This window comes from Boleophthalmus pectinirostris, unplaced genomic scaffold (assembly GCF_026225935.1).
Source record: "Boleophthalmus pectinirostris isolate CB_2022bp ecotype Guang Dong unplaced genomic scaffold, ASM2622593v1 HiC_scaffold_23, whole genome shotgun sequence".
In the NCBI taxonomy this organism is placed as follows: Eukaryota; Metazoa; Chordata; class Actinopteri; order Gobiiformes; family Gobiidae; genus Boleophthalmus; species Boleophthalmus pectinirostris.
The window spans coordinates 29,063,618-29,077,305 of NW_026571207.1; the positions used below are offsets into that span (position 1 = coordinate 29,063,618).

At 39.2% G+C, this 13,688-nt stretch overlaps 1 protein-coding gene across 1 annotated transcript in view; it reads left to right on the forward strand.

The window, feature by feature from the left end:
* Positions 1-13,688, forward strand: part of tenm1 (teneurin transmembrane protein 1) — a 514,380-nt gene that overhangs the window by 334,093 nt on the left and 166,599 nt on the right. Inside the window, 4 exon segments of the mRNA XM_055159441.1 lie at positions 5,832-6,032; positions 9,345-9,530; positions 10,028-10,057; positions 10,139-10,285. Of these exon segments, the coding sequence (XP_055015416.1) occupies positions 5,832-6,032; positions 9,345-9,530; positions 10,028-10,057; positions 10,139-10,285 (564 nt within the window).

Sequence of the window (13,688 nt, forward strand, 5' to 3'; positions counted from 1 at the left end):
TCCTGTCCTGGGCGTCCAGGTTTGATGGAAATGAGATGGAAATGTCTGGGTTTTCATTATCTTTCATTGAGGGCATTAAATTGAGCGGCTCTTGTAGCTCTCTGTGCACTCAGAAGGAGCGAGCAGACACAAACAGTCGGTCAGCCTGCAACATGCCGAAGAGCAAATGCGCATTTAACAATGACTTGAACAAGAAATTCTCAATTTTCTGGACCAGTCGGGACAAGTGGGAGGCCATGTGCACAGGTTGCGAGGTGAGACTAGCTCAGTGTCGAGGCTCCACCCCCCACCTCCGGTAAGGTGTCCGGGTTTTCACAAAAATATGGTCACCCTAGTCTAGTTCCCGTGGCTATAATCTCCCACATTATGGTATAGAGCTTCGTTTCTCTATGGAAAAGGCTCCAAACTCTGGTTTTAATTTCCTTTTTCCAAGGAATACTGCAGGTGATGTGCCTCTTCCGAAAAGTTTCATAGTGTTTCTTTAACTGCAAATCTGCTGTGCTGCTCATATAAACAAGTAGGCTTTCTGACAATATCAACATCAGCAATATTGCAATGTTTACAAGTTTGTCCTTTAAATTATCTAGCTGCCCGTAATAGACAACATTTATCCTGCTGGTAGCCTAGTAATTAGAGTAGTAATTAGTGATTAGTCAGCCTACTTCCTCTGCTTCTAATTTGGTAACTGAGCAAAGAAGCTATAGTTAACCAATCTGTTTACTCAATGAATCTATCAGACCATTAGTATTAGTGCTCATTTGATGTAAGTAATGGAAGTTCAATGGCACCACTCCATATCCAGCCTCTATAAGTCATAAAACTCTCAAGTGACCAAAACACTGTTGATTATTTGCTGATTAAAACAGTATAACAGACTTCCGTGATTAGTGATTCAACCGCTCAAGTCCACTCAAAAATATTTTCCTCTTGCGGGCCACAGTGAAATCACAGGCCAATGCAGAAAACAAGGTGGAGGAGCTGCAGTAGTTGTGTGCAGATGGAGCAGGTAATGTGAGTGTGGTGATGGAGTCTGACTGACAGTGTGTGGGTGGAGTCGCTAACATGGAGCAGTCTGCTGAACAGGTTTTCTCTATTAGCGGCTAATTAGCGCTACAGTGGCAGATGTTAGTCGCGCCGCTAGTTTGAAAACTCAAACTATTTCTCTAAGTTTTCCTCTAACTTTGTTCTGAAGAAAACTATTATCCACTTTGACAAGTCATATTAGCTTAGTTCAGGTGGGGACAGGTTTCTGAGTGATTGAAATTGCTTACAGAATCCATTTGACTGCTTAGCTTAGATTAGGCCTACATGCTACTACAGCCTTAGCTCAGTTAGCGCTTAGCTAAAAGAAAAACAATATTGAAGCTATTTGTGGAGTCTTAATGGGCCATAGACGTCCCTATTCACCCTAGACACTCCCAGTTTTGAGCCCTGTGTCCCCTGTCCCAGCAGATTTCTACAAAACCAGTGATTTGTTCCAGTTTTATACAAAAAATGTACCTGGTGTTCCTGTTTTTGACTAATCTGATCCCTGCCAATAGGAGGGTTTCAGTCACGTGATCGCGATGATGCGCGAATTTCAGGTGGAGGGCAGGAAGTGAAGACAAACACGACAAACACGGCTCTGGAGAACACAGATATGGAGAAGAGTTCTTATTGTAAGGATTTAGAGCCAGTAGCAAGGCAAAAGTACGAGCAGTTAGTCGACAAATATATTGGGCGTGACCCTATCTTATTGAAAATGAGAGAATTTTCAACCGAAGTAAAAGATTTGCCGACAATCGAGGCAGAGGATATCACGAACTATTTAGCTCTTCAGACATGGTTCTACACCAGACAACAGATGAAGGTGTACAAAAGTTTGGAGGCATAACTTTTTTTGTCAGTGGATGGGTCCTCAACCTTGGTGCAAAACGCCTAAATGATGATTATCGTTTGGTCTTCGCCAGGGTGAGTGTTTCTCTTATTTTATGTGTATAGACCGTTATGGAAAAAAACGCAGTGTATCGGCAGTAACCTCTATCTGAACTATTTAATGTCAACTTGTTAACGTTAGTTCGTATAACCGTTTAGTTGTTATTTGACCAAGTGTTAATGATTTGTTTTCTGCTTTTAAACCACAAAAAAACAAATTTCCACTTTTTACGGCGTTGTTTGTTTAAACTTCCTCACTTTTCCTGTCTCACCTTTCTGACATTTGATGTATTCGTGACGTCAAACCCAGACCGCATATTACCATTTAGGTCAGAAAAGCTGCTTAAAATAAATCACATTAAATTGACACAACGAACTGTTTTGTTGGCTTTTTCTGATTTTTGAATTGTGACAAACGTAGAAAGTGAAATTACACGTCCCAGGTTACAAATCAAAGACATAAGATGGGAATTGGTCTGCAGATAATGAGGAAAAGAACATTCAAAAACACTACAAAGTACACCAACATTGATGTATATTTGAATGTTTCTTGTCACAAGTATACTGCCTTGTGTTTTGATTTCATTGCACGAACACACAAAGTCATAACATGACTAACTCTAAAACAACATTAAACATTCTTTCCATTTTTGTGACTGTCAGTGTGTTTGTTCATTCACACATGAAACACACAAACCCTTCTGTGTTCTTTAAATGTCCATGTCACGTTTCACTTGTGTTTTGAATCATCTGGATGATTTCAGATCTGGAACGGCTAATCTCTACCTAACTAAAGATTAAAAACAAAAAAAAAGCTATTATCAGACTAATAATAAAGGGATGCACAAATGTGTGAATGAAACAAAACACACATCTGTGTTTTCAAGGTAACAGCATTATAACATGGCTAAAAGTTCACAAAAGTCCATTTGCGTAATGTTAGACCTTAAGTGATGCTTTTCATTTTTTTCATATTGATAGTGATTTCATACCATGCTAGTAGGTTATAATTAGGGATGCATGATCCAATACTGGTATCAGATGAAAATATTGCATAATCAGATATCAGCTTCCAAATGTTGATTCAGTCGATATCCTGAAGAGACATTTAAATTCATGTAATACGACTATTTACTGGTTGTAGCTGGCCCAGAATGTTTAATGTTTGAGTTTTTATTTATACAAATCTGTAGTTGAGAGCTGAGAAACAGCTGAAAAAATCAGTAACACATTTACAGTTTGTTTTACAAGGAACTACAATTTCAGACTCTGCACTGGTATCGGTTGATTTGTAAATACTTTTAAAGCTTTAAATGAAAATGGAATTGGTATCAAACTGAAAAAGCTGGACTGGTGCATTCGTAGTTATAAATGATAGGCTAAGTAATTTTCAATTGTTGTAAACAACACAATCCATTTATTCTGATTCTGTTCAGTTTATTGGTATTGCCAAACATTGTTGTTAATAAAATTGAAGCTGGAACTGTTTTAAAGGGCACAAATTATAGCAACATTTCTTGCAATAAAACAAACATACAAACTAACTAACAAACAAATAATTAAACATAAAACATTAATAATAACACAATTTATACATCATGGCATTTATCCCTCTTAAGCATAAAAACAACAGGCCTGATCCGCAGCACTGGCTCACTAATCTCGTGCACCTACGGTCTAATTAAAAACTTGGCGTTGATAATGTCCCACTTGCAGCGCTCTATTGTAAAAACCAACCAATAAATTAGCAAGCACAAACAGAGATATTTCAAACGATCACGCACCAGCCTGGATCACAGTTCGTCTGTCTGGATCTGCTCTGCCGCCTCCGGTCCTTTAAGCGTCTACAGGGACAGAGTCAGGTGCTTTGACCTTGAGATGGAGCCACGTTGAACTGTGCTCAGGTTTGCAACGCCATTCAGGGCTGTAATTACACACAGTCCAACCAAGGACCTCATTTACACAAACACACACATACCTACATATATGTATATATATATATATATATATATATATATATATATATATAACCACATTGGTATCAAAAACCTTAGCTCTAAGTGTCCCATGAAGTGTAATGTGGTGGAACTGATACAGGGATTGTGGCTGGGGTGGTTAACTCCTGGATGAGATGCAAAGAACACTGCTTTCACACTCGCTGAGCTGGTGATTATAATGAGACCGCACCCCTCTCCTCCTCCTCCACCCTGACGCCTCGTTGCCCCATGCACCTTCAAGCTGTCCCTTTGTCATAAATGTCATCTCTCTTTTCTTTTTTGTTACCATATCAATAAATGTTTGTATTTTAAGGTATTTTGTTGTCTTTCAGATGACATCACAATATTCTGTAGGTCAGTGTGTTATTTAATACAGATGAAGCAGCTAAAATTTATATTCTTAAAGGGTTTTTGTTGTAATTCAGTGAGTTATAGGGTCTTGAGAATCATAGAGTCAGATTTAGCATTTGTGGATTCAAATATTTACAATATAAAAAATACCTGTAGTACACCTCTCCAAAAATGCACAGACGTATTGCCACAATACCTGTGCTGAATAAGGGCATGTCTAAATAATATCTTGCTAGGCCTGTCATGATAACAAATTTTGAAGTGCAATATATTGTTGAAGTAGATATAGATGAAAAACAATAATACTGAATATTTATGCTGTAATAATATTGAATATTTATACACTGACACAATTACCCAAAAGCGGATTTATATTGCAAAAACTCTCCTAAGTGTCAAAAAAAAGTGATTAACTTAACCTTATACGGTGCAAATCTTATCATATAGCCATAAAAACAACCACAAATTTCCCAGGAATATAAGAGAAAAAAAAATAAAAAATTACTCACAACAAATACTAACCCCCCCAAAAATACCATTGTTCCATCGTTCACATACTGAAGAATAAGTCAGTATAGTAATTACTTTGACAGGCCTATGTGAAAGTCAATGTGAAATATAAATATACATTTTAATAGCATCTCTCGGCCTCTTATGGCTTAATCTCAGAGTGAGACCTTGTCCTGTTCTAGAATTGAAAACGCCTGCTTCCTGCCTTTCTTCCAGGTGGCATGGCAACTGTGGAAACATCTCAGTACGAAGGCAAATATAAATATGCACAACAGTATTTTTCTGTTAAATCAAGCCAGTGTTTATTAGCAACAGATTTGAAAGGTGTTGAAAAGCTTTTGCTTCTTGGATCAAAACAATGCGTTAGTTTTATACATATTATACACATTACATTCAACACAATAAGTCAAACTTGTGAAATTATACCCAGTGGTGAAATGTAGTGCCAGTTAAAAAAAAAAAAAAAAAAAAAAAAGAGTTCACAGGAAGAAAAAATTACATATATTTTCTCTTAAATAGTTTTGGAAGTTATTATGTTTATGAAATTATTGGGGGGAAAAATGTGGGACTGTTTTTAATCACTGTAAAGCACTTTATGTTGCATTTTGTATGAAAAGTGCTTTATAAATAAAGTTTGATTTGATTTGATACTGCATGTTACTTTGCCTGGGTTAGGGTTGTTCCAAATGTTCCAAAGTATGGCATTAAACATTTATATAAAATAAATAAATAAATAAAAACAATTTCAACATTCAATTATTGCTCAAAAATACATTAAAAAACAAACATTCTTAATTCAGATTGGGCTTGCCCTTCCATAGATCTGACCCATAACTTGGCCTGGTGGCAATGGCTGCTTGTCTCCATGGAGATGGAAAAGTTGATTGTTGGATTGTGAACATTCAAGCAAAGCAATAACCTATGCATCATGGAGATAAACAGATGGCAGACCCTGTACCAGAAAAGTTACACAATACACATATTAAATATTAGTCCGTGTTACACATTTTATTGAAACCTTTGATCTAAATTGTTGTCCATCTCTGTGTGTGTTTCCAGTTGACTGCATAGACCCCCAGTGCAGCGGGCATGGCGTGTGCGTGCGTGGCGAGTGTGTGTGCCAGGCGGGCTGGGCGGGCGTGAGCTGTGAGGACCCCCTGCCGGCCTGTCAGGAGCAGTGTTCAGGACACGGGACCTACCTGCCCGAGAGTGACTCCTGCACCTGTCAGCCCAACTGGACCGGCCCGGACTGTTTCACCGGTAAGACCTGAAACACATTTATGTTCATGGAAAGAAGTGATGGAGAAAATTATGGAAACCTCTAACTAGGCCTGTCACGATAAATGTTGAAGTAGAATATTTTGCTGAAGTAAACAAAGATGGTAAACGATAATACTGAAACTAAGTTAAGCCACTGACACAATAATCCAAGAGCAGATTTCAAACACAAAAATATTGCTCCAGCTTATATTGATATATTGAACGTTAAGTCGAATCTGTATTCAGATTCAGTTTAGGTGGACCTTCAAATATCAGGTCGTCTTAGCGTAAATTGTTTAATAGCTCAACGACTTAATAGCTTCAAGAAGCGTTGCATGTGAAGTATTTTGATTAGTTTTACGTTCAGTTCTATACACCTCTAGACCTGTCTCTAGTTTAATCAATTATGATATAAATGATAAGAATGAAACCACTTTATGCCACTGACACGTATCTATAAAGCCAGATAGTTGCTGAAAGTGCCGAGCTGCAGTAATAATAATAATAATAATATAAATTAATTAATTAATTAATACAAAAAATAAATAATAATAATAATAATAATAATAATAATAATAATAATAATAATAATAATAATAATAATAATAATAATAATAATAAATAATAAATAATTAAATAAATAATAATAATAATAATTGTTAGCAGAATTTAACACTTAATTCAGAAACCCTAACAGTTCAAATCTTATAATATGACATAAGGAAATCCCTACTAGTGCATGAAGGTATATGAAATAAATATTGAGGCTAAAAAAAAAAATCACAATCATGAGTTATTGAAAGATATAGTATTTATTTTGTCAGACCAAAACTTTATGCAGACCAAAGTAAACCAAACTTGTTTTTGGCTTGTACTTGTCTCCGCAAACAAAAATAAAACGTGTATAAAATTGGACTGGATTGCAAATGCGCTCGGTTATTGTAAGCAGGAAAAAATAGATTGTTTTTGGCCTCCTCTACCTTCAGGAGGCTTCATGTCCGTACATGAAAATGAGGTGGAAAACAGTGTAAACGGCAGATGACGCGCGCCAGTGTGTGTAGTATACATATGTAGTGTGGAGCTGCCAGTGTTCTGCGGATTTGATCGACACGAGAGAAGCGGGGACCAAAAACCACTCTAGGAAATGACTCTGTGTTTGTGCACTTTTCATGCTGCTGTAAATGAGATTTCCCTTCATGACTTAGTGACGACAGCAGCTCGCACGCCCGCTCGCTCGCCCCCTGCCTATATCCTCCAGGCTGCATCTCTCTATCCCTCTCTCTCCCTCTTTCTCCCTTTCACTTTCGCTCTGTGTCTATCTGTACCTCCCCCCTTCTCTCTCTCTTTCTCCCTGCCCTGTCTCTTTCTGTCCCTCTCTCTCTCTCTCCCTGTACCTGTCTCTCTCAGTCCCCCTCCTCCACTCTCTCTCTGCATTTCTACTGTAATGCACATAAAAGCACATACATGACACATGCACACACTTGCCCCTGAGCTAAAATGGGAAAAGAAAAGGCAATTGAGAGGAAAAAAAAAAAAAAAACGACGTCTGCTTCTTTACGGCGAGGCTTTTAAGAAACAGCTACACTCAGGAACATTTAGCCTGGCATTTTAAAGCTCTTATACTCTCTGCTCTCTGTATATATAGCATATTAGTGTGGATATAAATCACACTCTTTAAGGTTTTATTCTCAAAGCACCACGTTCGGCAGTTGGTAAAATTAGAGTTTAAAGGTACTATGAGGAAAAGGTAGTATGTTAGTCACTTTTAATGACAGACTGGGTTCACGTAACATCAAAACATGATGAATCCCTAGAGTTTAACATTCTATGGTTGAATTTGCTGTTTAACTGACAGATCGCAGATAGGTTGACCTGGTTTAGGGTTCATATCTCTGGATGTACTGGGCCTATCCACATGAAACAAAAAACTAGTATGAAATATAACCTATTCACTGTCAGGATAAATAAATAAATTTTAAAAAAAGTGTTTTGTTTGTTGTTGTTGTTTTTTTGTTTGTTGTTTTTTTCCTTCACAATATCTTCAGAAAGTGATGCATTTCTTCCACTCCAAAACCACCACTGTTGATATAGGATTTAAAACCATGAGATTATTGCAGGTTTGTGGACCCAAGCCCTAACAAGTAATGATAAGGTGAATTTATGGATTTCTCTTTCTTAAATTATAATTTGTAGTAGTAAAACTCCCACTGAGCCATTGTCCACCATCTGAAATTAATAATAATCAATTTCTAGAACGTGAACGCATGCTATTTAAAAATAGTGAAGTGGTGCATTGTGGATAACGTCCTTGTCCTTGCAGTGTACCCTGACAAGAGGGAAAATAGCCATTATCAGTGATGTCGATCTAATGCTTTAATACTAGTTTGGGGCCGGAGTCGCTGTACCATGCAAACCAATGGTTCAGAGCACTCAGCATTAGCGCGCTGTAGGTGTGTTCATGGCTTATTACAGTGATACAGGCGTGATAATGAGAGGACGTGGTGAGTGTGTGAGAAATGAGAGCCCTGCCTCCACCTGCAGGGCATTTCATCAAAAAGAACTGGTCATTTTATGTCCTGGCCTTGTAGGAGCAGAGCTAAGCTAATGTAATTCTAATGGGAGAGGACCAAAACTCTCCGACTTTAATCCACTTTTCCTCCCTCTCCATGCTATGTATATTTAAATTGAAATAACTTTTTACTGCAGCCGGTAAGTAGTCTGTGTGTGCCTGCAGCAGTGTGCCCACTCCACTGATGGATGAGGCTTGGCTTGTGCAAAAGGATGCAAAGGATGAGTGCGAAGAAGGACAGATGAAAAGAAAAGAAGGGTTTTTGAAGGGTTTTACATGAGAACAGTGAACAGAGGGAGAAGCAGATTGAATAAGATGGAGCCAAAAAGCGAGCACGGGTGTTAACATACCTCCCAAATCTGATCAAAATGTCAAGACGAAATAATAGAGTGGGATCAGAGTCCCTGCAGTTTAAATATGTGCTGCAAATACAAATCATTTAGCTGTTATGATGAGCTGCTCGCTGTCTGCTCTTGTGGGAGCTTGCCTATTAGAGGTGGGAAGATTACGGATTGTGAGAGGAAGACTTTTTCGTCTCCGAGGTGATCTGCTTCCATCGCCTGTTTTTTCCCTCTCACCTATATCCGATGGCTCACCCCCAGTCGCCCCCAATGCAGATCATTTTCACTGGCTCTGTCCCCTGAGCCTCTTTTACCTCTGCTTTTCTTCCAAAGCTCAATGCCTCCATCTGCTCCCCCTCTCTCCCCCTCTCTCCCCCTCCCCGTACCCCCACCTGTTGGCAGAGCTGTGCCCCGTGCCATGTGGCAGCCACGGCGTGTGCTCGGAGGGCCAGTGCCAGTGTGAGGAGGGCTGGGTGGGTGCCGCGTGTGACCAGCGCGCGTGCCACCCTCGCTGTGAGGAGCATGGCCAGTGCCACGACGGGACGTGCGTGTGCCAACCAGGATGGGAGGGCGAGCACTGCAACATCGGTGAGTCTGGTACATGCAGTCCATGGGGATACATACAGTCTGTGATGATGATTAGTAGTACCATCCACAATCTAAAATTTCAAACTCTATTTCAAAACTAAGGAATAGTCTCAAATCTCAATACCTGTTCTTTAGACAATGTGATTTTTTATTAAGAAAATTAAATAATAGTACTTTTCCATATTACCATGTAGTCTTATATCTGTGTAATCCCTCAGTCAGCCAGGTAGGTTCCATTGTGGTTCGTGGATGTATACAAGTCTGTGTGGTCGTATTACATGTACATGTACTGATACAGCTTATGATCATACAGCTACTCAAAAAAGGTTCATTTCTGTCCAGTGAATGTGACTTTTTTAGTATTGATACCTGCTCAAATGAGGATCTAGTTTCAGTACTAGTTTTACTGTCGATTAGTATCTGATTTTTGATACATTTAACAATCGTAATGATGAGTAAGAATCACAATGTCATAACACTTGTCTTTGTGTCCACAGTCACCCATGACCTGGACGTGGTTGTCAAAGGTAATTGTATTAGACTCATCCCTGTAATGCTGCTGTATCGTCCTGTACTATAGTCCTGTACTAACTGTCTCCCCCTCTCAGACGGCTGTCCCGGGCTGTGCAGTGGACACGGGCGCTGTACGCTGGAGCAGAGCGGCTGGCGATGTGTGTGCCAGGCCGGTTGGAGCGGGCCGGGATGCAGCGTTGTCATGGAAACTGACTGCAGTGATGGAACAGACAACGACGGAGGTGACATGAGAGCATCATCTATCATTTTCACTCTTTTTACTCTTTCCTTTCTGTGGCTCTGGCAGATTGTCCATTTCGTCCCATTTACGTCTCCTCCTGTTCTTGGCGCCAACAACACAAAACCCCTCCATTGTTCCTCCTCTTCATCCCTGTGTGCTGTCCTTGTCCTGCTGAGCGTCCTGTAGAGCCCTGCTGGTCATTATTACATTGAATATGTACTATGTGGCATTGTTTGTGTCTGTTTTTCATCTTATCACAGCTAAATGTCTAATATGCATAACACCTGCTAGGATAAAAGCCAGTCAGAGGAAATCTCACAACTCCAAATACAGCCAGCCAAGCAGAACCGAACTGTGCTGCTTTGAAGGTGTTCGCTGACAGGTGACGTGTGCAAAGCTGAAGCAAGCTCGCAACATGAAGCAGGAGAGTCAACAGGAGGTTCATTACTACAATATTCCACTTTTATTTGAAAATATATAGTGAGTTTACATGACTTAGTGGCACCTATAATGTTGAAACATCATCAAAAAGTGTATGATGGGAAAACTAGTAATCTGTTGTAATTCGTGATAGCAAACTAAGTAGTGCCTTGTAAATGTAAATGTAAAAGAGAGAAGTTTAATACCACACTGTGCAACATAATTAGAGAGACAAGTAGGTGGCAGACCCTTCAGTCAGAAAGGTTAATGCATCTTTAATTGAATTGTAAGTTTAAGTCATCCAGTGGAAATTAATTTGACTTATTTTATGTCCAAGTATTTATTTTTGTATAGATTTAGATGTATTAAAAATATATATTATTCATTATTACTATATTAGTGTTACTATATTTATTATTATTATTATTATTATTATTATTACATTATTACTACAATACTCCAGTTGTATTTGAAAAAAAATACTGCAGTTTTACATACCGTAGCGATACCTCTAATGCTGAAACCCCATCAGAAGTCTAGTATGGCAAAGCTAGGCTGTTGTAATTCATCATAACAACAAAGTAGTACCTTTTGTTAGCTGTTTTTCCCCTACATTTCACGTTGAGTGGCATTTGAATAGAACAGAACCTCAATCAAAAGACTTGTTTTTGTGTTGGACCGTTTTCAAAGAGCAGGTAAAAAGCCACTGTGTAACCTTTTTTTTCAGTGCACATTGTTTACCAAAGCTGTCCTGGCAGAGTAGGGCAACACTTGAAAAGTCAGCATAGATGGCTGCTCCCTACATGAAATTACAGGTTCTTGAGCGGATTACAACCTCCGAGCCACAAAGCAAACTGTGTTCTTCAGTGTGCGGAAAGGGGGAGCGCACGTGAAACCTGGCAACCGCTTGAATTAATCCTTTATTTTCCCTTTTTATTGTTTTATTAATAATGTGTGTTCACTTGTGGCTTAACGGATAAGAATAAACACCAAACCGCCACGCTGCGTTGACCTAACAAAGCCCAGATAGCGACGTATTTTTGTAGCTAATTCAGTTTTCTATTAATGCTGTTTACAAGTGGGAATTCAACTGCTTTTCATTGTGTTTCAAAGCCAGGATTTAAGTTTTCATTTTGCAAAAAAGGTCACTTTACTTGTCACAAAGTGCTGCCAAAAATAATTTCATGACTCGCTTTGGGTAGATTTATGGACTCTGAAGGCTTAATGATGTTACCGTGCAGACTTTCTTTTGGAGTTTCAGAGAGCATTAGTCAGAACAAAAGATGCTATTGACTGCCATATGGGAGGCTGTATTTTTGGACTATAGCCCAGGGAGAGAATCAAAGGCTTTGACTTTTTAGGTTTCAAGTAGATGTGCACTATGTAACTTTTCTAGACGAGAGTATTCCACCTGCTTGTCTCCATGGAGATGTGATTGCTTTGGCTGAAATGTTCCATTTTGTGCCATTAAACTTATCTTTTGTCGTGGAGACAAGTAAGTGGTGCCACTAGACCAAGTAACAGGTCAGATGTGTGGAGAGGCAATCCAGCGCACAGTGAGAATAAATGTTTTCCCAAGCTATAAAATGTAAGCGAGAGAAGTATAATGCCATACTGTGCAACATAATTATCTCCATGGAGACAAGCAGGTGGCAGAACCCGCATTCTGAACATCAAGGCTACGTTCAGACTGCAGGGCTTAATACTCAATTTGGATTTTTTTGTGAAATCTGATGTTTTAGCGAGGTCGTTCACATTTCCAGTTTAATGCGACTTGTATGTGAACTCAAGTGTGAACATTAAACAGCCCAAAAGTGTCCCGCATGTGCACTGGAGACACGATGACGTCAACCGCAGCGAGCGTGCTCTGTGTTTATGGAAGTTGTCCAAACATGGACACGAGCATTGAGCTCCTGGCGATTTTAAAGTTCCTCTCGTACCGGAGCCAGAACATGTACAACTTACTTGTTGTAAGGAGGAGATTGAGAAGGAGAAGGACGAGGTTTTTGGCCGTGGCGTTTCGTGGGTCAGTGGCAGCGACGTCCGTTGAAAGGAACGTGTGGATGTGGAGACGTAGCCAAGAGTGGTGAGTGGCGATGTGTTCAGTGACACGGAGTTCATTAAAAATTTTCGCCTACTTCAGTGTAGAATAGTGACGTTTGTGGCTTGTTGATGGCGTGTAGGTCAGATGAACGCGCTTTGGCCGTTCAGACTGAAGTCGCATGTCAAAAGATCGGATATGTATCGGTTTCAGGACCACATATCGAAGTGTCCTGGGTCGCATTTGAAAAAATCGTCATTCAAAGATCAGATACAGGTCACATAGGGGCCAAAAAATCAGATTTGGGTCACTTCAGGCTGCAGTCTGAATGTAGCCTAAGTGCATCTTTATTTAATTTATCAGTTTAGGTCAATCATTGGATCTTAAATTGATTGATTTTATGCCCACATATATATTTGTTACACTTTCCACTTTTTGATTTATAACAAAAACATGTATTAAAAAAAAAAAAAGATGAAAATATAAAAATACTGAAACTTTACTTTGCGTATGTGGGTCATTTTGACGAGCGCTTCTCACCAAATGAATAGTTTTGTTGATACAGCACATGAAGAGTCAAAATGGAGGACAGACTGAAGAAGAGGCTTAACCCAGCTCCCCACATGGTCTGTCACACCCCGGACGCCTTTAGCCAAAAGCTTTCGCAAAGTTATTTTCCTGACAAGGCAAACCACCTGCTAGCACCAAACCGAAACTAAATCTGAACAGAAGCCCTCCAGGAAGTAGCTATAAACTGTCAAAAATAAAATAAAAAATGTTAAGTCGGCCATCTTATTTTCTTCACCAGATGGTTTCCCAGAACGCTGTAAAGGAGAACTATTTGCTCTTTTTTTTACTTTTTCGATATGTGACATTTTCAGCAATCTGATATGGTTATATTAAGTTGACATTTAACTCTCCTACTACTAAACTGAATTTTCAA